We start from the raw sequence: 24,675 nt of genomic DNA on the forward strand, positions 1-24,675 counted from the left end.
AGGCCATCGGCCTCGGCGCACCGCTGCTATAAAAGCCGCCTCACCGCCCGGCGGAGCCCTCTTTTCGGAAAGGCGAGTACATCCTTTGCCGCGCCACTCCCCCGTTCGTATCGAATTCCCCTCCTCCCCTCCCAACCTAGGGCGCATCATCCCCGCCCAAACCCTAATTTCGCCCCAATCTATGCTAAACTTTCGATATCAGGCGCCGAATTACGACCCGATGATCCCCGGCGCGACCTAGTTTCGACTCGACCTATCCGGCTGCCCCTATCCATGGAGTTCCACCAGGCGCTCGGGTACGAGAAGGCGTGCCGACTCTCGAATACCACTCACTCCGAGATCGCCCCGTCCCTGTCCCTGCCCTCCCTCCCGGTGTGCTTCGGCTCCGCGGATCAGAAGCTCGGGCTCTTCGACGAGCCCGTTGGTGCTCCGGCCGCTGACCGGCCGGAGGTTCTCTCCCACGCCAGTACGATTGCGGAGGTCCTCCGGAACTGTGATGTTGGCTATCTGTAAGTCTTTCTGCTGAGATTGTCTTGTTGTTACGACTCGTTTGGGCAAAATATGAATTTTTTATTTAGTTTATGCTAATCTAGACTTGTATCCGTGTTTACTTCCATATCTAATCTGAAGTTTTATTATAGAAATCTAAAAGCAAATGCTAGGACTGTTCCTCACAACCCGGGGGAGTATTCGAGGTTCTACCGGGAAGTCCTCAAGTACAACCCGGAAGCATTCGAGCACTCTGTTCGAGGTAAATCATTGTCAGTTTGTTGATATCTGAGGTTGTAACAGTCAATGCACGCTTATATTATAGTTCCTTATCGTTTTTGCTCTCTCTCCAACGCCACCTTCCCAATTGACTGTGAAATTGAATGTACATATGGATGTTAGGCTTGAGGAATCCACCTTGAATATTTGGATTGTTGTGGAATCCATCATTAGAAAACTATGCCCATTTTAATTCCCCAAATTTGCTGCCTACAACCCATGATAAGTGTTGTGAACTAAAATTTGAAGGTTGCTATGAAATTAATCTGCCATTGTATCTAATGGTATGGATGTATCTTAATGACTAATGTAATGTTATTTTTTTATTTAGAGTATAATTAAAATGCCAACTTTAAGAAAAGTTTGACTTCCCAAATATAATCCATGACTGAATTCTTTTGGAAATAATGTAGAACCTTTGGTTCTTTATTAGGAGGATTGAATAATGGAAGCTTCATAGCATCACTGCATCCTCCAAATTTCTGTACTATGCCTCATGGATATACTTCTTGTTAGCATGTAAATACATTTGTGACTGGTCTTGGTCGATGTCTTGAAACCTTGTCATTGCTTCACCAAAAAGTGAGCGTATGGAAAGTTAATGTTTTTTTTCATTTTTTTTGTGTTTGTGTGGTGTTTAGCTTTAAGGTATTTTTAATTGTTGTTGAAACTCAAGTTATGTATCTTTTATATAGTTGGTGACCTTGTAAATTCTTTCTACCCTAGAATGTTTAGATATTTTACAGTTTATAACTTGTTGATTATTATAACCTCATACTTCCAGATTTTGGTTGTCTATCTTGCTTAATAATATCTAGTAGCTATTTCTATTGTTAAGCTGCACAAAGTATCACATTTTAATACCTTGAACTTTAATGAACCTCTTGCTTATGTTACATTCTGCTGTTTAAGTTTCTCAGGTTCTCTTCAGGAGCAGACTTGTAATAATCAAGTGTTAGAACATAAACCTTTTGAACAGAATGTACTCAATATTGTTCAAGTACAAAGGGACCATTGTAGTGCCATTAACAACCATTCCGCCAAGAATATGGTTCATGTGAGTTTATTTATATTATATGTTGGTTATCTTATTTTGTAACTTCGTTAGCTTTAATCTCCACCATGATAGGAATTGCAGGAGATACCAACTCCTGCTGGTTCAAGAAAACCAAGAATTAAAAAGAAAGAAAGTGATTCTGCTCCTTCATCATCAGGGCCAGATCTCCCTCACCCTCAAGGTTTGCTATGTTTTCTTTGATTTCCGCTGTTACCATCTGCTAATCTTGTGCTGGTGTAACATTTGTGAACCTCAAATTTAGATATCATCTCAAGCTTCTGTGAGATGGTGGAAGACTTCTGCGGGAGAGTAGAAGTTCCTGATGATATAGAAGGAGCAGAGGGATCATCTCTTCCTTTGGCTGATGTTAAGCTGCTTGTAAATGAAATGTTGTCTTTTTGTTCTAAGAAAGTCTTGCATTTGATTCCTCTTGATATTCTTGTGAGACTTATAGATGTTCTAGATCGACAGATTCAGTGTGCTCAAGGTTTGTCAATTGATGGGAACGAAAATGTAAGTATTATTTGCAATATACAAGTCTCATTTTATTTGTGGAGCATTTTTTTTGTCATTTTTGCCAAGGAAAACTCTTTTTGCTTTCAGCAGTTGCTTAATGATTGTTGCTTGCGGCTGATATAAAAAATGCAGATGCATATACTTCATATGTCTGAGATCTTGTTCATATATTACATGTATAATCTTGTTCTAGTTAACAACAGCCTTTTAAGTCATTTTCCTCCTTTCTTCACTTCTTTTATTTTTTTAAATTTTATTTAAAATCTTTCACATATATTTTAATATTTTTCTTTTGTTGTAAAGAGTTGTAGTTACAAAGAATTAGAAAAACTTAAAAGTTATTATTGGAGTTATTCTTCAGTTATGTGAAATCAATGATTAAAATATTTATTGTAATGAAGCAGATTCTGCTATTAAAAACCTGAAGAAGCTTTTTGCTCTGAAAAGGGGATGCAAATTGAAAATTCACCCCATAAAAATCAACAAATAGTACGAATGAAATGGATAAGAGAATGGACTCTAGTTTCAACTATTCATAATTCACATCTCAAACAACAGTAATAGTAAAAAGAGTACAAATAAATATTCCTTTTATCATTATAAGAAAACATTTTAAAAGAAAATACTGATATAAAATTATGAACCCCTAAATGGGAAGAAGAACAGCATTTGTTTGTGGACAAAGAAAATTTCTGTTGCTTTTTTTGTCCCATTTTTCAATCTGTTTTAATTCATGATATTATTGAAATTCTTTAGGTTGGTTTGATGGATATTATAAATCATGTCTTTCCTAAGGAAGTTGCTGGCTTCTTGCTCAAGTCTGTATATGCCATCCATCCAATTAACTATTAGGTTGTTGGCAGGATTATGAGTTTATTGAGTCAAAATATATTCGTAAAGAAGCTCTTAGTTTTCTTGTCCAAATAAAACAAAATAAATGTTATCTAAATTTCTCCAGATTATCAAAAGATGAGTTGTTAAATGTATATTTTGTCCAAATTGTTTAAATCATATTTATCTTTTCTTATAGGGATGAATATTGAATGTTTGCAATGGACTGGAGACCAGGTTGGTCAAAAAATATTTAAACAGAATGGATCAAACAAAAATTGATATGGAAACAAATAGCAGCATGTATTGTAACAGACACTTGAAAGTGCATCAATGTAGATATATGTGCGTATGTATGTATGAGAGGGTGCTGAGGTAGAAAATTTAGATTTGGATTCTTTTTGTTTTTGGGTGAGTGAGGGGGCATGGCCCGATCTGGGTCCACCATCGTATTTCAGGTAGTGTCTCGTTTTTTTTACTCTTTTCCAGATCTTTTTTTTTTTCCGTTTAACTCTCTTTCAAACTCTATATGTAACTTCACTCTCCTTTTGTCTTTCTCTTTTCCCCCAAACTATCTTGACAACCGCCTCTCTCTCCACCTTTCACACCATCCCCATGCCACCTACATCTTCCCATGGATAACAATAATCTCTTCCTAATCCTATGTTCCTGCTTAGTTTTCCTTCCTCCCACTTACCTACTTTCTGATGCTCGTTTTGTTGGATCACTTATCATATTTATTTATGCAAAATAATAGACATAACCATCAAGCTTGTCTTAACAATTCGAGGTTCACTTTATAGATCCTCATTTGCCAAGTATTCAAATTTAGGCTGTCTTTAATGTTATTCTAAGGTATTCTACGGTTCTCTAGATCTTACCTTCCTTCTCATGTATCCTTCAATAAAACTTTAAGTAAGTACCTATCCTTACTGGAATCCCCTTTTATATTTCTTATATATGCCTATACCAACTTAATGGGAAATAAATCAATTAAATATTACTTTGTTGATTCCCCATTACTTTATTTGTTTATACATAAGTTTCTTCTTTATCTATATTTCTTTTTATTCCTACATAAATAATTATTTTTGTAAAACTTATTTTTCCTCGATTTTTCGGGTAGGCCAGATAGGGATCCAATATAATGCTATAACCACCTAGAGTTGTTTTGGGCCATCGCTGTCATAAAGCTATAAATTTATATCTTAAATCATGACTGCAAGAACTGCAAATCCCTCCTATTTCTATGGTTTTCAGTTTTTGGTAATTTATGATTACTTTCTTTATTGATAGACCCCTCATGTTTACCTAGCAGATTTGCAACAACTTTAAAAGGACTGTTTATGCAGCCAGCTTGTTGTATCAGGTTATAGGATAATAAATTTTTAATTGTTATTGCGGCTGCATGGATTGGAATATAAAATTAATAAATGGGGATTGACATATAATTTATCTCATTTTCCCTTGCATATTTTTATGAACATGCTGTCCAGCTTCAGTAAGGTTTCTTTATTATACATTTTCAATAAATTTATGAGATAAAAACAACTTGAGGTATCTTTATGATGAAATCACATTAGCTCTAGAAAATCCATATTGTAAATCACATGTTTAGGTGAGGGGCCCTGCTTTGTGCAGAATCACATTGGATGTGAGAAGATCATTGATTAGGGTTTTTCAGCTTGTGTTTTGGTTGTAGTAGTATCTATGAATTCCCCGGTAGGAAAGATGAGAGTGTTATTCTTGTCTCGATAGGGTAGAAAGGGCTTCTTCATAGTCTTCGGACATACCACATATGCCTCAATAAAGCCAAACATGCTAAGTCCTTGCCTTCCAGATTTCCATGCCAGACTGGCCCCCTCTTACTCAGGATAGCTAGCGAGAGGAATACTACTGATTATCCGGCTTTGAAGAATGAATCCCATTTTTCTGAAACTGGAACTCGAGCCGAAAATGTAAGGAAAGGTCCCTTCGGCCTGAAGGGACAAAATCTTCATAAAGCAAAGTGGATGGAGGTGGATCGAGTGAGGAACTATACCCTCACGACGTTTTGACCTAATGAGCTTTCTTTCCTAATTCTTTTTTATATTCCTGTTTCAGTCATCTCTTCCTAATACAAAACTATAAGCTATGATTCGATCTCGAAATCTCGAAAGAGTGAAATCTAGCCTTTTGGCTTTATCCTTTATGGGTCTGGGCTAATTCTTGAAAGCAGCAATGCTTCGCTGTTGGATGCCTACCCCCATATAGTAAATAACTAGTCATGTCTATGCACATTCATTCACATGGGCACCAGTCATATGCATACATTTAATTTGGTTCCCAGAAGCCTCATAAAGTATACATCACCCAATCAGTACTATATTTATAACAAATACCTAAATAAGAGAGGAAAGATGGATGAGGGAGAGGATGGATATATCTTCCATCCATCTTCCCGTGTGCTTGGTGAAGTGTGGAAGGATGGGTGGGAATGATTCCCTCCTCTGTTTAGTATATGAGGAATGAAAGGAAGGATGAATGATATTTGTATGACATTTGTACTAATCTTTGCTAAAAAAGAGTGAAGAAGTGTTAGAGTTTTGTTAAAAAAATTAATAAGGGATAATTTTGTCAACATAGAAATACACCCTCACATGCTCCATCCTTTCTTGCATCCTCTCAATTTGGGAGGATGCAAATTGGTGGGCCGGGATGGATGGGCAATTCCTCCTTTTCGCCCATCCTTCCTAAGACTTTTTGAACCAAGTGATGGATGGGGGCCATCCATCATTCCAACCCCATCCATCCTCCCTCTCATGACCCCAACCAAACATAGGGAAAGAGAGAAAAGGAACTAATAAAGACTAAAACTAGGATTGTGCAAAAATGGGAGGATGAAGCATTGGAAGGAAGTGTTTGTTAAGCACACTTAATGCCCAGCCACCTATAGAGGGAATGAGTGTGTCTATATTCACATGAATGTATACATGCATGTACCTAACTAGATATAGTTAGACCTTTAGTATAGTTTAATGCATGTTCCCGTAAAGACGCATAAAGCATATAATGTGCAACTACTATTTTGTTTACTTCCCATCATCAATTGGGAATATATATATATATATATATATATATGTAATTTGTCAGTTTCCTGAAATCATAATTAAAAGAGTAAGAAGATGAAGCTTGCAAGATGATGTTGTCTTGCGGTTGTTGATATGAGGTATCTTAGAGAACAAACAAGCATGTGTGATGCACATGGTTGGTCTATAGTTACCTGAAGTGGAGTGTGTTTGGGTCAAGGTTTTGCATATTGGACCGCATCACTTCATATCAGGCTTACCATACTGCACTTGTGGGGAGTCAGTACGCTATAGGGCCTTGATATGGTAATGTTCCAATATATTATATAGGCGTTGTTCTTACTTAACACCTTTACCATGTGCTGAAAAGGGTATGGGAGCATACCATATTGGTAAGGTAATGGTATGGGACCAGGTACCGAGATGTAAAATGCAGGTGTAGGGAAGCAATTCTTTCAGAAATACTTCAAAATAGGAAGCTCTTAGAAAGAAAGTGTGGGAACAATTTTCCTTAGAGTTTAGCATGTGTGACATATCGGGTAGAAGTTTTCTGCTATGAAGGATAGCTAAATATGGAAACACTTGATGGATGGATGGAGTATGTCTATTGCATGTGCTTGATTGAGATAGGGAACACTTGGGATATGGTCCAGATGTGGATTTGGAGATCAGTAGTCATGCATGTCAGACTATCATGCGAATTTGAAGCTGCAATGCTTCGTATTTGTATATCATTCCATCTGTGGCCATGTAATGCCACTTGCAGCCACAGTTATAGTATGGTTGGTCTGTAATAAAGGATGCCATGCAGATGATGTCATTTTTTAATGATATCATACTGTTGATGAAAGTGGAATTGGCCATTTGAGTTATTGAATTATGCAAGAAGATATTCTTGGCAAGGAATAATTTGCTTTCTTATTGAAATCATTGTAAGTCTTATTGTCGGAGTTTATATCACATGCTGACTCGAAGTGAGTGGCTGTAATTTTTTGTTTGTTCAATCGAAACAAACATCTGTTTTGTTAGGTCCTTTAGTTCTCCAAAATTGTGTCAGTTACTGCCTTTTGTTGAAAGAGGGATGTTGATGCTCTCGACACTTCTAGTGTTGTCTTTCGCCATTGATTATGTTGTTGAAATCCACTGTTTCAGTTCTAGCCTCCTCTATGTTATGGCTCTGACTTTGTGCTCGATAATTTTAGCTGAATATATGGTTCTTATTCTCTCTCTGATGCATCTGTGCTGTTCCAGCCAGATATAGATGCAGAACAGTTGGTCCTATGTGCACTGGAGTCCACCTATGCGGCTCTAGCGATTATGACTCATCAAGATATGCCAAAGCAGCTATACAAAGAAGAAGTTCGTGCTTACCCTTTGATTTCTCTGCTCTTTGGTTTATTAGATGAGTGCGATGTTCCTGTATTTATGCCTGCTATTCATTTATGTATTTAGATGATGATGGCCCAATGAAATTACTGAAGTAGTTTGGGAGGCATTCTAATTCTGATTTGTGTTTCAACATATCAGGTTATTGAACGAATTATTGATTTCTCAAGGCATCAGATCATGGACAGCATGGCTGCATTTAATCCATCATTCCGTAGCCTTCAAAAACCAAATGAAAATGGTGCACTTGGTGGTAAATTCCCAGGATATTGAATTGTCATATTTACATGTTTGTTTGTTTTCTTGATGCTAACTGTTTTTTTTAATAGATGATGCATGGTTATGATTTACTCACAGATAATAGAAGTGTATTTTCATTAGGGCTTCAAAACAGGCGAGGTGCTATATGGAGTTTCAAGCAAACAGCTTGAACCCAAGTATTTGAGTGCCAGTGGCACAGGGTTTGCAAGTCAGCATAAGTGCCATTCTGTACCAAAACAAAAAGAAAAGGAATTAAAAAGCTCTTTTAGTTTTTTTTTTTAGAAAAATATTTCATAGGTGCCATGCCAACCTGTTCCAGGTGGCAGTACTGGCCAACATTGTACGTGCTGGCTGGCACTTGAAACCATGCTTGATCATAAGGGGATCTTAACTTTGCTTCATGGTTTCTATATCAAGCTGTCTGCTCTAATTTAAACGGCCATATTGCCGCTTTGAGGCCTGTTTGAAAGCTTCTCTTCCTTTGCAAAGTGCAGCTAACATATATGACCGGATTATACTAGTGACCTGTGCATTTCCATTTGCCTAGCAAGGCTAGCACTAGTTTGAAAGAGTTTTCTTTTGTATTTAAATATGGAAACTTTGCTTTTACCTTGCTGGTATCTAATGTAAGTTTATTTTAATTAAGGTGATGAGAATGAACATGATGACATTGATAACAGTTCAGTAGGCAAAAGACGGCGTAATATTCGGAGTGTTAATGTGAAGAAGTCTGTGGGGAACAAGTACAATTTCACCTCCTGATTATTTGTCACTTAATTTTACTTTCTGTGCATGTTTTGGTTATATCAAATATACAATCAGGTATGTCACGCACAGTTGCATATCTTTTTCATGTCAGGATTCCTGCAGCAGTTTATTCAGTGGTTCAGAAACTTTGCTCAATTTTAGCATTTCTTAAGGATCTTCTTTCGGTAGTACGCCTATCAGATAGTTGCATCCTACAGTTAGTCAAAACAAGCTTTTCAACTTTCTTGGTGGATAATATACAGCTCCTGCAATTGAAGTCTATAAACTTGATTTGTGGGGTAATGTCTATTCTGCCATTATTTTGTTAGCATCTTTATGATTTTATTGCTTACCATATTTGCTCCTGAGTACAGGTGTTTGCTTCATACCCACAACATAGGAGTTTCTTGATAGATGAAACACTTCAGCTTCTACGGAAGTTGCAATGTTCCAAGCGTGCCGTTCGAGCCTACCATCTACCAGATGAGGAGCAGAAGCAGATTCAAATGATAACAGCCTTGTTGATTCAGTTGGTACAATTCAGTGCAAACCTCCCTGAAAGCTTGAAGACAACATCAAATTGGAATAACATTGTAGATTCCTCAATTGATGCGAGTTACCCAACAAAATGTCATGAAACTGCAACAGAGGCATGTTGCCTTTTCTGGACTAGTGTTCTTCAGCGTTTTACTAATGCTAAAGTGCAGGATGTCTCCGAGTCGAAGGCGATTTTAGAAAACCTTGTCATGGATCTGCTGACAACCTTGAACTTACCGGAATATCCTGCTTCTGCTCCAATACTTGAGGTGATGATTCTTGGTCACAATGTAACAGAGTCCACAATTATTACTCTGTTAATGGTGTGATGTATGCAGGTTCTTTGTGTATTGCTGCTCCAGAATGCTGGGTTGAAATCGAAAGATATTGCGGCACGGTGCATGGCTATTGACCTTTTGGGAATGATTGCAGCAAGACTGAAACATGATGCTGTCATTTGCAGCGGCAATAGGTTTTGGATCTTAAAAGAATTGGTTGATGGAAAAAGTGATGTTCCCAATGATATGAAGGATGTATGTTCTGTTTGTCTAAATGGGAGAGGTGTGAACATTGTTTGTCATGTTTGTCAGAGATGCTTTCATGCAGATTGCATGGGAGTCACTGGACAAGAAATTTTACTCCGGGATTGGTCTTGCCATATCTGTCTTTGCAAAAAGCAGCTTGTTGTTTTACAATCACACTGCAAGTTACAGAGCAAAGATAATGGTAAAAGAAAAACAGGTACTGCAAGCAATGCTCCTGGAGATTCTGAATCGACTACCAGGCTGGAAGTTGTGCAACAAATTCTTTTGAATTATCTTCAGGAAACTGGTCCACAAGATGATGCAAATTTGTTTGCTCGCTGGTTTGTTATCTCGACATTTTTTCTTTAATCTTATTATTTCGATTTCTTTAAAATTTACTGAGACTTTAATTGGAGAACCATGTGCAGGTTCTATCTTTGCTTGTGGTACAAGGATGATCCTCTTGCTCAGGAAAGGATGAATTACTATCTTGCTAGATTGAAATTGAAGGAGATTTTGCGGGATTCTGGGAATACTTTATTGTTGTCAAGAGATTGGGCTAAAAAGATTTGCTTAGCATTGGGTCAAAACAATTCCTTTTCTAGAGGATTTGATAAAATTCTCTCTCTTCTTTTGGTAAATATTTTGCTGTTTTCTGTGTCCTTTTGTTTCTGGAGGTAACATCTACGTCAAGTGTTAAAAGAAATTATCATTGTCAGGCAAGCTTGAGGGAGAACTCTCCAGTATTGAGAGCAAAGGCCTTACGTGCAGTGAGCATTCAGTTGCCTTCATAGAGCATATAATTCTGATCCTAATTTCTCTATCATTCATTGTTGATTTTTGCATTCCCCCTCCTGCCCCCATGTTCAGGTTAGTGCCATAGTTGAAGCTGATCCTGAGGTTCTTTGTGATAAACGTGTCCAATGCGCTGTTGAAGGAAGGTTTTGTGACTCAGCAATCTCTGTTCGTGAAGCTGCTCTAGAACTTGTGGGTAGGCATATTGCCTCTCATCCTGATGTTGGTTTGAAGGTAGGTTAAATTATGCTGATGCATTCTTGTACTTCTATAGATATTTTCTCTAAAAGTTGAATGCTATTTCTGTTTGACAGTACTTTGAAAAGGTTGCTGAACGGATAAAGGATATGGGAGTGAGTGTACGCAAACGTTCCATTAAAATTATTCGTGATCTATGTACTTCTAACTCTAACTTCTCAGACGCAACACACGCTTTTATTGAGATCATTTCTCGTGTTAGTGATGAAGAATCTAGCATACAGGTAAGTTGATTATCATCGTAAATTGAATTTTGCATAGTAGTTCAATAATAGATTACATGATCCTTTTAATAAAACCTGATGGAAGAATTGGAATTTTGGGGTTTGCTAATGGTCCCTGTTTTCCCTCACATCTGATAAAGAGAAAGTCTGTTGACATCCTCTGTTTTGTTCACCTTGTTGAGCTGATCCAAAGAATTGTCTGTATTAGTCAAATTTGGTTTTTCTAAAATTCCCTATCTAAAGTAAATATTTTCACTTTATTATTTCAACTATATATTATATTTATCTTTCTAGTCTTTGTGGTAGTTAAGTTATAATTTGGTTTTGTTTGGGTACTATTCGTTCTCCATGCTAGCTATGCTGGATTATATCAAATTATGGTTTCTTGAGGGCCTGTTCGACTTTACGTAGAGAGGTTTGCATGAGGGAGCTGCTATTTCTGTTGTATAAAGAATTATGAGTTTCTGATGATAGGAGGGCTGTTCAAGTGATTTACTAGGTTCTTGCCTTTTTTTCTGATTGATGGTTGATATTTTTATCAAAAGCAAAGAGTGCAACAAATAAACTCAACTAGAAAATAAAGAGATGCCCAAGATTGGAGGCTCACAAGGAACATCAGTGCATAAATGAAAAGAAGTTAAAAATGTGTATTAGTTGTTGACACCACATGTAGGATCCCTATTCCTGGTGAAGAAGTCCACTGTTTTGTCTATCCATTTTTCCAATTTCATATATTCAAAAGGATGCACGAGGAGTGCAATGTTGTGGTTATGGGCAATGATCTATCTGATGATCATCAGACGATTTCTATCATGTAGATCAACTTGAAGTAGTTAAGTGAATATTTGTTTGTTGTTTTTGACATGTTGCTGAAACTAAACTGAAGACCTCATTTCTAATGAAAACTACCAGATGTTTTTCCTAGTGTGGCAGTGGGTTGAGATTGGGTTGGATTTTGGTTCAGTCGTGTTGGGATAGCAACATGTGAAACCTTGACCTGACCTGACCCAAATTGTGTTGGAACCATTCAACCCCTGTCCACACATGGCCCACCTCATGACCTGACCTAGCCTGGCCTGTCTAATCGGTAACTGCATGGACCTACTTTTAATTGACACAATTTAACCTGCTTGACCCAACCTTGATATTCTTGGTCACTTAATTCAGTGATGGGCTGAAAAAGGGACCAAAAACGCTTGAAACCCTTGAAATCCTTGAGGTATAGTCTGGTAGCTTAGTGGATGTTCAAGTCTAGTCAGCAATCTTAAGTATATGAAGAGTCAAATGTGACAAGTGAAGGTAGGTAAGGGTAATAGTTTTCTATTTGGAGTCTTAGAAATTTCATTTGGTAGGTCTAAGAGACAAGAGTGATAGTAAACTGGGCTATAGCCTAGTGGTTGTGCTCCCCCAAATGTATGAGTTTCTTTGTTTGAATCTTAGGAAGCATTTCCTCAAGTGTTAATCATTTCTTTGAAATGATTGGAAGTGTTGGCACCTTTATTTTCAGAAAAGGGAAGAGAGAGAAAGAGAGAGAGACATCAATGTTGAATAACTTGTTATGTCATTTGGCGTTGTCAAAATGCGTTAGGAGAAATTACTCTGTTGCTCTTCTTGTCTTGTGGATTCAAGGGTCTGATGACTCTGATCTATCAAAAGTAAGCTCGGATCCAATTTTTTACTTTTAACTAGGGTTGGCGGAACCGTCCCGAACTGGGTGGTTCCGAGCTGTACTGGTGGTTCATTGGTACGGTTCCGGCAACGGAAACGAAATCTGTTGCCGGAGCTGGAGAAGGAGAAGGAAAGAGAGAGTGAGTGGGGGAGGGAGAGGGCGGATGGCCGGCAGAGGCCGCGGGAGGCGAAGCCGTGGCCGGTTCCTTTGTTTCGAATGGCCTCCACCGACCCTCCGCCGGCATCTACCACCCTCCCTCTCTCCCCCTTTTCTCTCTCTTTTCTTCTTTCCTACGGTACCATGCTCTTTCCTCTGTCGGTACAAGCCCGGCACGGCCCGTAGCGACTCGTGCCGCAGGAGAACCGGTACGGTGCTCGGTACCGACACGCTCATATGATATCAAATTAAACTTCATCAGTGGCTTGACAATGATGTGGTTGAAAATTCTGCAAATTTGTTACTTCTGAATAGGATAACTATGTTTCTGAGTTGAGTGATTATAGGAAGCAAGTGTAAGTTATTGAGCACTTAGCAACTGTGGATATGGAGCTATATGTATACCTAATGTTTTAGGGTAGCAAGTGCAAGTTATTGAGCACTTAGCAACTGTGGATAAGTAGCTCTATGTATACCTAATGTTTTAGGGACGAATGAACTGGAATTACAAATGGGCTGTTGCAGGTTTCATGTTGCCTTCCCGAAAAATTGGTAGATTTGGCTTGTTGAGCTCCATGTCAAAGTTTAATTGTATAAAATATTATTTTTATCCAGCTTAGGTATTATTCTTAGTTGAATAAGTTGCAAATGTTGTGAACTTGTGGAGAGGAGAGGAGGAAAAGAAAATCTATGTTTTTGCCATTGTGAGTTGTTGGTTTAAAATGGCGGATTTGTAGGAGTGTCATGCTAAGTTAGCTAAGGTTAATGGTTTTGGAAGTTCAGGCATCATGGCTCGGAACATATAAAAATCTGCTATGATTTAGTCGTTAATTTAACTTGTGTGTTAATTTAACTTGTGTGTCAGGGCAAGGAAGAAGTTGCTTCATCCTCTTTTAATTTTCTATGAAAATGTGGGGTGCCACTTATGAATTATAGTTCAGTTAAATATTTCAGTAGACCGCTTGCACTTTTATAAGGTTCTCACTTGCAACCTGTGAGAAGTTTGCACGTACCATTTAATCTCATATGGAACTAACAACTAAAGGGTATTTTAGTCATCTTATCACATGCATTATATAGCAAATAAACATGCCAGTCATGGCTTTTGTTAAGGGTTGAGTAGAGTCCTTCCATATTCTGAGCTACCTCTCTTTCAAACTCGAACATGAAACTAAATGTAAGGCCTGAAAGATTTCTGCAATCACCTCTCTTTTTCGAAACACACACACACACACACACACACACACACACACACACACACACACACGGAAGCTTGTATGCTGCATCTCTTATTTTTCTTGTCACTTGTTCACCCAAGGAAAGCAGGAAGAAAGAAATTGCACTGATCTGTTCTAGCTAGAACTAAGTTGTCTTATTCTCACCTATGATGTCTTATATGTGGATATAAACAGACAAGTTTTGTTTCAGATCCTCCAGTGATCTGAACTTAATCATGCTAAAAATTGTAGGAAGCCTGGAAGTTATGTGGAGAAATCAGTCAACCTGATCGTATACGTGAAGGAGAAAAAAGAATATAAATATAATAAAATATGAAAAAGAAATTGTTGTAGATATGCTCATTTAGTGTGCCCAAATGTGATGCTGATTATACCCTGAGATGCTAGTATATTCTTCCAAGTTTCATGCACCAACTGTGTTGTAAGATGAGGAGGATTGCCTGGGAAGATTAACAGACAGGATGGTAATTCTATGGTCTTGAGTCTTCAAATATATAAGATTCCTGTTACTAACGTCTTGGGCTTATAGACTCTAGGATACCAGGTACCATGTACAGCTACTTATTTTGAATTCATTTGTAAAGAAAACGGTTATTCCATGCTTGGATCCGACCAGAATTGAGCTTAAACTCTAGGATACTAGGTACCATATACGGCTACTAAGGTCTCAGGCTTATAGACTCTAGGTATGATTTGATGTTTTAGATCTGAATCTGATTTGCAATTCTGATGGAGCTTAAACCTGTTACTTGGACCCAATAATAGGCAATTACCAATTGCTCAATACTGTTTAGAGCTCTATGCCTCCCTTGTGTTTGGGCTTGACATGAAGCTTTTAAGCACATAGTTTTGCTTGGGAGTTGGGTCTGAGATCATGCTGGATGCAAACGAAGTCTGATTACTTTCACTTATGTTGGGTTACTTTTCTGTGTTTAGTTTTAGAATTTATACACTATGATCTTCATATGTAGGGTCGTAGACTTGTCTAATTGGGCATGTCCTTGGCTTGGGGCCCAGATCACTCCCACTTACTAATGGGGCAGGTCTGGTTCAATTTTGAGAAAGTAAATAGATCTGGTTGGCATTATGCCTGCTTGATGAGCTAGACTCTTAGGCTGCCTGTTTGGTTTAGATCCAGCATGTCCGAAACAAGCCAGGCATCATATCAATTATATAGAGTAACAATGTTGGTCTAGTTAACTGAGCGATGGATGGTGCACTATGCCTTGCTGATGCATTCATTCACACTGTCACACATTTGCCAATAGTCCCCCACCCCCTTTTAATTTGTTTTTATTATCATTACATGTACGTGATAATTCATTTCACTATGTATTTGTGCTTGCTATTGATTATTAACAGGACCTAGTATGCAAGACATTTTACGAGTTCTGGTTTGAAGAACCATCTGGAAGTCAGAAACACTTAGTAGCTGATGGTAGCTCTGTACCTATGGAAGTGGCAAAAAAGACCGAGCAGATTGTTGATATGTTGAGGAAGATGCCTAATCATCATCTTCTTGTCACAATTATAAAGCGCAACTTAGCACTTGATTTTCTTCCACAATCAGCTAAAGCTACTGGGATTAATGCATTTTCTCTGGCGTCTGTACGTAAACGTTGTGAATTAATATGCAAACGTTTATTAGAAAGAATCTTGCAGGTAGAGGTTCCTGGCCAGATCAGCAGTCAAATTCCTCCTATATAGACTGCATCACTTTATTCATTTTTAACATCTTGCATATTTTTAGGTAGAAGAGGGAACAAATGATGAAACAGAGGTCCGTGCACTTCCATATGTGCTTGCTTTGCATGCATTTTGTGTTGTAGATCCGACCCTCTGTGCACCGGCTACAGATCCATCTCAGTTTGTTGTCACTCTGCAACCATACCTAAAGAACCAGGTAATTACAGTTGTACTTGTTGATCTTCTCAGGGTCAATCAATGTGACTATCACAGAGGTTTATTGGTAATCAGTTTTAGATTTTATTGACTTTGAGAGCCCTGAAAGCAACTTATTGTGATTACCAACATTATATAATGAAAATGCTCATGAATGTTTGTTAAGCGTCCATTGAAAATTGATATGAATTTACAATTTGAATGACACATCTTTATATCAGCAGCACTTTTTTCTGACCTCAAAATTTATGCTGCCCTTGTTGCCCATGTTTGGCAATAGAGCACTGCATTTTCTAATGCTTTTTAAGAGAGGCCATGAATGATTAGTTAGAAATCAAGAATGATTATATCAACTAAGCACCTGATATACAAGTTGTTCAGGTTGAGGGAATAATGTTCTCAAGTAAAAACTGCAAGGGAAATGAGAGGTTATCATTGAAGCATTGATGAGGCAGATTAGGAGAAATAAGAGCAGGGGGTCTAGAAGGGTGGACGAAAACAATGTGAGACAAAAGTAAAGAGATAGTTGGAAGAGGACTAAGAAGAAAACTTATGGAGGAGGATTGGATGTCCAAGCAGTTTAATTAGCTTCTTTTCTCAACCATTTGAGAGGGAGGATGAATGAGAGGACAGAATTAATGCAATGTGCTGCACAAACAAGTAGGTTTAGGAGATTAGCATGTAGAGGTGCAGAAAGGAAGATAGCAGAAGAATAGGCAGAGGTTCTCCAACAGGATTTCAAGTTGTGCCGCCTCAACAAAGCCTTGCCTTTTTTTTCTGGATTTGGAGCTTGCAACAACTGAGGCTGAGATTTACATTGTGACAATGCACCCATGTTCTTGTAGTTCATTATATATTTGATATAAAATTGCACTCAAGAATTTTTATTAAGTTGTTTTGGATTCCACAATTGTTCCATAGTCATACAACAGAAAGACAAGTATCAATAATCACGCATAATTTGAATGCACATGCATGCTTACTTTCTTAACTGCATTTTCTTTTATGGTAATGGATATTTAATCTCATGATATTCTTTTGGTAATACAAATGTTTACAATCACTTGAGGAGAAAATGAATACTGATTAACTTTATCTGCACTGAAATTTCAGTTGACCTCTCATTCTCATGTGTAGGTGGATAATAAATCAATTGCTCAGTTGCTTGAGAGTATAATATTTGTGATTGATGCTGTACTTCCATTGCTCCGAAAGCCGACACAAAGTGTTATCGAGGAACTTGAACAGGATCTGAAACACATGATTGTTCGTCATTCATTCCTGACAGTCGTGCATGCTTGTATCAAGTATCTTATCTTCCTCACTATCTTCTGTTTGAATTTCCAAATTTGTGAATAATACTTTGCTTTTCACCTAGATATTTCTATTTTTTCCTCTCTCTCTCTCTCTCTCTCTCTTATACTTGGGATATGAAAGTTGTTTATTGCAAAATTCGAAACCACCATTGGCATGGAAACTATCTTTGGTTTTGTAAGCTTTCATACAAAAACTTTGTGCATAACCTGTCCATGATATTCACTTACTGCAGATTAGGTCAAGTTCAGTAGTGGTACAACTTATGTCTGATTTTCTCTTTTGTAGTCATTTATTATTATATATGGTTATATATCGAGACATCTGTTTATCCTTCAAATACCAATTCGCTTAATAGTTATATACATTTATGTCTTACTGACTGGTTGTTTAGATAACTAATAAGTTCATTTGGATTGATTTGATTATGGCATCTTAAAAAAGGAGCTAATGCATGCAGCAATATATTTGCACAACTTTATTCAGCATGATGTAGCTATGTCATGGAAAACTATACAAGCTGAAGGTTCCCCCATGTCAATAATGCATAAAGTTTTTTCTCTGCGTTGTTGACTTTGTTGATCAGTTCTAAGCCCATTTTGGTTGCTCTTTCTTTCTCCATGTTCGATGATGGTACAGCATTTTTCGTTGTTCAGTTTTCCTGTCTAACTTCAAGAGTCCAAAGTATGTGGTGCTGGGCTATCAATTGTATACGGCTTAATGCTGTATGACAACTTTGCAGTTATCAATATATGTCCTTTGCATTGATTTCTTGACCGTTGCTGTTTTAAATGTTATATCTGTCTGGTTATTTATCTTATGCTGCTTATTGATATTAATTTTTGAATCGCTCAATTTACATACACCAGCTGTCCGATCCTACTATGGTTTGTAAGACCTTATGAGTCAAGCATGCATTATGAAGTATAAGCTGATAAAATAGACGATGGAGTTCGACTGAAAAACTTTATAAATATCTATAGTTGCAAGCTATCAGGAATTCTGACTGTAGTCCCTAAAACAGTTTCTCTATAAGACCAAAATTTCTTGATAGGTATAAGAATTGTACCCTTGAAACTGCATCCAATTTTTTTTTAACAAAATGTTGGAGAAAGAAAATCCTTATTAAATGGTTTGCCTTTGAAGTTCTTTAATTTTCAGAACTTCTTTATCTTAAAAGAAAACTAACTTCACTACCCTATTTGAGCCTGAAAACCATTATTTTTAGGAGTATGAAAATGTGGCTACTATATAGGTAACCTTATATATGTCCAAACTTGTTTAAGTTATTAAAAACCCTTGAATCATGTTGTTTTGTGGATTTCATTTAATTTCTGTTAGCATCTGTGGTTTATAATCTGGCAACTCTAATCCGGGCATATCTTTTCATAAACTCGATGAAGGAGCAAGAGTTGATAATTGGGAAGCTTGGGTTTGTAGGAAAGTTAGGTTGGGCACGTTAGTTGTATTTGGATGACTGTACAGCATGAAACCCATTTTGTCATTGAGATGGATCAATCACATCTTTTTATAATAAAAAAGTAGCCTTTGAGATTGTATGATCTTGAATTTGAAATAGTGTGTCAAATTTGTTTTACTTGATGAAGATATATTAGTTATACATTCGGACTCAGCATTTTGATTTAATTATGCTCATCAGGATCCAAGCATGCAAATATCAGAATAAGCTGATATGTTTTTTCTTCCCTTTTTTCTTTTTTGTTCTTGGTAGCTAAATGTGTCCATTTCCCATTCCCCACGTCGCTTTCTCGACAATTTTGCTATTTTGGTTTCTGTGGTCCTCTATGGATAGTTGCTCATGTGATTTATGTTGTTGCATCATTACATCAGTATTTTTTTTTGTTTTTTTGTTTTTAAATTCTTAGTCCGTATGCATGCTTTTTCCCTTTCTTCTTTTCTCACTAAATGCTGCCTCTGGGCTGTTAATTACTATTGAAAGCTGATATTTCTATTTTCATCCAGGTGCCTTTGTTCACTTAGTAAAATAGCTGGCAAAGGAACAAGTTTAGTTGAGCATCTGATTCAGATTTTTTCCAAACATCTGCATGGTCCAAATTTTGATAATAAACAGGTAGTCATCTTTACTTTGCCTGTATATTGTGAAGTAGGGATGTTTCCCATTGCGTGTTAAATAGGATTTCTATTACTTGTCTCTTTGGGTCTTACCCTCTTAATGCCAGTCTTGCAACATTGCTGGACAGAAAACTAATTTTCCTCTGTAACATGATCATATTGTTGGTCGGGATTTTGATGATACATGTACTACATCTGCTTGCATATCTAAAGTTTTACCTTGTCTTCTAAATAAGATTGGATCGTTATATCTTTTCATTTGTTTTGATCTCTCTCTTTCTCTCTCTCTAATTTGTTTGGTAGGTCATGACAGTTCCAGAGACATCGTTGTGTAATTTTTTTAGGAAAAATGTTCATTTAAATTGTAAAATGCGATGGCACTGAAGATAACAATAACCAAAGATCTTAATCCTAGTAGTTCTTTTCATTGGTTTATGGAATAGGGAATGCATGCATCATGCATCTACTACAGATTCATGCATGTATGATCTTACCATTAATTTCGATGTATTTTTAGGCTTTTTTGGGGTGGAATATGTCCTTGAAAAATCATTGTACCGCTTGTACATTGTGTATCGGTTTTATTCTTAGATGCTATTATGATGTGCCATAGTTTTTGAGCCCCCCCCACCCACCCACTTTCTTCTAAAAGGAAAGAATTTAGTGATTTTACTTACAGATAGTGGCGATCATGTGAGATTTCAGACATTATTTTGTAACATATATTAGTGATTATGCTGCAAAATGACAGCGCATAAAAGAAGTATGTCTTTTAGAGGTAGTTGATCGATGTGAATTTGAATTTAGAGTCGAGACCTTTATGTCCAGTAACTATGTTTTCTAATGTTTTATGTTAATAACTGTTTTTTAAATGTGCATTGCCTATTTTGTGGGGTTGGAAGCAGCAAAAGAATACAAGGTCTCTAGTTATTTGTGGTATGGTTAATGTATTCTAGATTCTAGATTCTTTCCGACAAAATTAGGACCTCTTAGTTGGAGGAATCCAGGGAAATTGTAAAAGAATCTTTATCCATATTGGTGTTACCATGCCAATACTTGTTTGATATCAGTGCCCTATCCTGGTAGATTATCCTAACTAACATCCCTTGCATTATAGATCTAAGCAAGAAGCCATTTGTTAATATCCGTATCTATGTCTTTTTGCTCTCCTTTTTAGTCAGTATATGTTCATCTTAGTTACTGGTTTAATACATTCAACAGATAATTTGTAATTTTATTTACTAAATTTTCCAGCTTTTCTTTATTATATATGTATTTATCTATTTTGTCATCTTGTGTGACTCATGTTTGGTCCATTTGCTGCTGACTAAAAATGCATGCACTCAACATTACAAGTTTTCTGGCCTTGTCATGCACAAGGCCTACTACTAGAATTTGTTGGTTGGTATCTCACATCTCTGTGGAAGCCACATTAAATAATTACCACAGTTTCTTGTTATTATTGCTATTTGTCATGCGTAAAGCTATCATATCTCATACATGTTAAAATCAACTTGCAGATAATATTATTCTAGCAGCAAGTCATTTAAGTGCTTTCACTTTTTACAGTTGTTGATGCTAAGATATTTAATGCTTGCATGATGTCACAGCTTATGGAAGTAGATTGTTGTGTCATTTACCATTTTTTGTGCATACCTAATTTTTTAAATGAGTAGCATGGGTGATTTAGGTAAGTGTTCTCTGATATTTACTTTTAGAGATAATTAGATATTTAGTTCTTGTTTTTCTTTAAAGCTAATCAGAACTTTAATCATTCAAAAATCCGAACACATCCTGTTGTTTTGACCCTTTAACTGTGCATTATAATTGGGTAACAATAATTATTGTACTTTGGCCTTGGCACTCTGCCCATACAACTTGGTTAATATTTGTCCTTGGCTTTTACCGTTGGAGTACATCAACTTGGTTTCTGCTTCACATCTCTTTCTCTTTCTCTCTAATCATTGCCAATGTATCTGCAATTTAGTTAATGATTCTATTACCTGACAAAGTGTGATTTCTCTTTAATGTTCAGTTATTGGGGCGTTCTCTTTTTTGTCTTGGGCTTCTCCTTAGGTATGGCAATGAACTAATGGTTACATCTGATAACCAATGTCTTCATATTGTTAAGAGTCTCTCGTTGGTGAAAAAATATCTGCTTGCGGAGGATTTTGGCTTGAAGGTCCGGGCTTTACAGGTGAGCATTTTCCCCCAGATTTTATTAATGAAGTTGTAGTTACAGTCTCAAGCATTTGATTTATGCTACATTATCTTTTGTAGGCATTAGGTTACATTCTGATTGCTAGGCCTGAGTACATGTTGGAAAAGGATATTGGGAAAATATTAGAGACCTCATTATCTTCAGGCGCTGATTCTCGACTAAAGGTTCTTGTATTTTGTTTTTTTTAGTTATGTATCCCTTTTATCTGTCCATTATAATCTATCATTTTTAGCAGATGCAAGCTTTGCAAAACCTATATGAATATCTTCTGGATGCGGAAAGCCAGCTGACTACCAACTCTGTCAATAAGACTGCAACTAAATATTCAGAAGACGCTGCAAACAGAGTGCCTGAGGCTGCGGGTGCAGGTGACACTAACATTTGTGGGGGAATAGTTCAGTTGTATTGGAATAGTATTTTGGAAACATGCTTGGATGTGAATGATCAAGTTCGTCAATCTGCACTAAAGGCAAGAACCTGACTTTTCTACTCTTACTGGTTTTTCTACTCTTACTGCTTTTTTCCCATAAGAAATCTATTGTATGCTGTGTGCTGTTTTTTTTTTGCTTTGTGCCTTGCCCATAGGTTGTCGTCTTCTTTTTTTTTTTTTTGGCTATGCACTGTTTTTCCATTTGATTTTTTTTTTGTTCTATTTTGCAGATTGTAGAAATTGTACTACGTCAAGGTCTGGTTCATCCAATTACATGCGTTCCATATCTTGTAGCACTAGAAACTGATCCACTGGAGGTGAATTCAAAGTTGGCCCATCTCTTGCTCATGAACATGAATGAAAAGTATGGAAATCTAATTAGACGTGTTGCCTTTCTAATATTTTTACACGTTGGGATGGTATAGGTTAAGTAATATCTGTATTTTTGCAGGTATCCTTCTTTCTTTGAAAGCCGTTTGGGAGATGGGCTCCAGATGTCATATAAGTTTGTCCAATCAATTGCAAGCAACCATAATACAGTATCAGGAAATGCAAGAGGAAAATCTGATGGAAATCCCATAGCATTTGTCAGGCCAGGAATATCTCGAATATACAGGCTTATTCGAGGAAATCGTGTTTCAAGGAACAAATTTATGCACTCAATAGTGCGGAAATTTGAGTCTGCTGGTTGGAATTATTCATCAGTTAGCTTTCTTCTGTAAGTATCCAAAAAATTATCATTCTTATGCTAGATTATAATTCAATAAGCATTTGAATTGAAAATGCTATCTGCTTTTTGTAGATATTGCACGGAAATTCTTGCATCTCTCCCATTTACTTGCCCTGATGAGCCTCTTTATTTGATTTATGATATCAATCGAGTAATACAAGTCCGAGCTGGGTCTCTTGAGGCAAATATGAAAACGTGGAGTTCCTTCTCACAGCAGCGGGATTCTGTGAAGTTCCCTAGTGAAAATCAAAAGGTGGAAGCCGAACCTGGAGTGCATCATTTATCCAAGCACATCATGACAGTGACTCCTGAAAGTATATCTAACAATACATGTGGTATTTCAAAAGAAGACCTACAAAAGTTTCAGGTAATAAAATTTTCTTTTTCTCTTCAGTCAGATAACAGTTGTGCGGATGCTGAAGCAGGATAATCATGAATAGATTATTTCTGTTTTCTTTTGTAAATTTTCTATCATTGAAGCAGGATGAGAATTCACTGTACATTTTGCTATCCTGTCTTTCCTGTCAATGGCAATTTATGTTGAATCTTTTGTTCTTATGTTGCTTTAATATTTTCCATATACAATTTGATATTGTTCTGTTTCTTATCAAAGTCATAGAGTTTCTATTTTTATCATGTAGTGGTGCTACTACAATGCCATCTTAGTCTCATGTACAAATTAGTTCTACTGGTTATTGACATTCCGTTTGCTTTTCAGGCTGATTGCCATGATGCAATAGCTCTGCAACTCCTCCTAAAGCTGAAAAGACATTTAAAAATTGTGTATGGTTTAAATGATGCCCGGTGCCAGGTTTGTTCTTTTCTTAACTTAGTAGTCATTTCTTGCCTTTGTTGCTGTAGATCATGCCCATTCAATTATCTCAAACCAATTAATGAAAAATCTCCATTCGTTTCCGCATTAGGCATTTTCTCTGAAGGAACATCCAAAGCCTGGAGAGACAATATCTAAGCAAAATATTCCCTTCAGCATCCATGATGCTCCAATCAGTTTGCCTGCTTCTTATCAAGATATGGTTGAAAAATATCAGGTTTGCTATTGAAATTTTAGATTTCTAAAATGACATCCTGTATTGCTGCACTAATATAAATCTGACATTTTACACGTGAAGTCCTTGGAACTTCTGGACATTTGATTGTTGTTTTTCTTATCTCATGTTAAAAACCTGATTTAATTGGAAAAAGATCTATCAACAATTCGGTCAGTCATCAGTCTCACATTAAAGTAAACTTTCTTCCATTATATTGGCTTATTAGTTATATAACTATAGAGTATCACTTGGCTGAAAACAGTTTGTGTTGTAATTCACATGACCACTTTCTGACCATAGCCCAGTTATCAACTGCTTGTTAGGTTTAAACCTATTACCCTGTTCCGCATTTTCCCGTGCCCTTCACAATGCAAAGTTCCAGATTGCACTAATTCATAATATGATATTGTAATGCAGGAATTCAAGAGGTTGCTTAGGGAAGATACTATAGACTATGCAACTTACACAGCTAATGTCAAGAGGAAACACCCTACTCCAAGAAGTTCAAGAAGCGGAAAAGCTGCGCGCGGTAAAGGTGAAGATGGTGAGGATGACGATGATGATGACGACGAGGACTGGACAGGAGGGCCGCGAAGGCTTAACTTTAGCAACCAAAAGAGCAATGGTGGCAGGGTTACCAGATTACGGGTGTAATTAAAACTGATGCAGCATTACTGTACATTATAGGATTATAGGGAGAGGGGAGGGCTGGGGTGAGAAATTGTTCAATTGCATCCATAGCAGTAACAAGGAAGTTTAGTTGTAGTTAGGGTCTCATTAAACTGGGGCACTTGTTGGTCGCTGTCCCCTTTATCGTAGCTTCTTTTTTTTTTCTATGGTGGTAGCAGGACCATTCAGCTTGTGCTCCAGCTTCAAAGTAATGGAAATCAATTTTTTGCA

General features: G+C 37.1%; 1 protein-coding gene across 3 annotated transcripts; it reads left to right on the forward strand.

The window, feature by feature from the left end:
- Window positions 1-24,675, forward strand: EMB2773 (PHD finger family protein). Of its 3 annotated transcripts, none has more exons than XM_008787744.5 (28): window positions 1-509; window positions 642-751; window positions 1,689-1,825; window positions 1,898-2,006; window positions 2,088-2,338; window positions 7,492-7,599; window positions 7,768-7,879; window positions 8,534-8,630; window positions 8,747-8,933; window positions 9,009-9,440; window positions 9,510-10,036; window positions 10,124-10,331; window positions 10,415-10,465; window positions 10,566-10,724; window positions 10,805-10,972; window positions 15,398-15,697; window positions 15,786-15,938; window positions 17,075-17,244; window positions 19,235-19,343; window positions 21,381-21,542; window positions 21,626-21,730; window positions 21,802-22,035; window positions 22,227-22,360; window positions 22,448-22,714; window positions 22,799-23,093; window positions 23,445-23,537; window positions 23,650-23,775; window positions 24,193-24,675. In XM_008787744.5, the coding sequence occupies exons 1-28, from the start codon at window positions 274-276 to the stop codon at window positions 24,427-24,429; spliced, it is 5,277 nt and encodes a 1,758-aa protein (XP_008785966.3). In that variant the 5' UTR covers window positions 1-273; the 3' UTR covers window positions 24,430-24,675. The 3 variants fall into 3 exon arrangements, with proteins under 3 accessions (XP_008785966.3, XP_008785967.3, XP_088560083.1); XM_008787745.5 differs by having other exon boundaries at window positions 67-509; window positions 1,907-2,006; XM_088703957.1 differs by lacking the exons at window positions 1-509; window positions 642-751; window positions 1,689-1,825; window positions 1,898-2,006 and having other exon boundaries at window positions 2,198-2,338; window positions 7,496-7,599.

The sequence above is a fragment of the Phoenix dactylifera genome, chromosome 9 (genome assembly GCF_051530095.1).
Source record: "Phoenix dactylifera cultivar Ajwa chromosome 9, Ajwa_hap1_PhDact_Kaust_v1.1, whole genome shotgun sequence".
In the NCBI taxonomy this organism is placed as follows: Eukaryota; Viridiplantae; Streptophyta; class Magnoliopsida; order Arecales; family Arecaceae; genus Phoenix; species Phoenix dactylifera.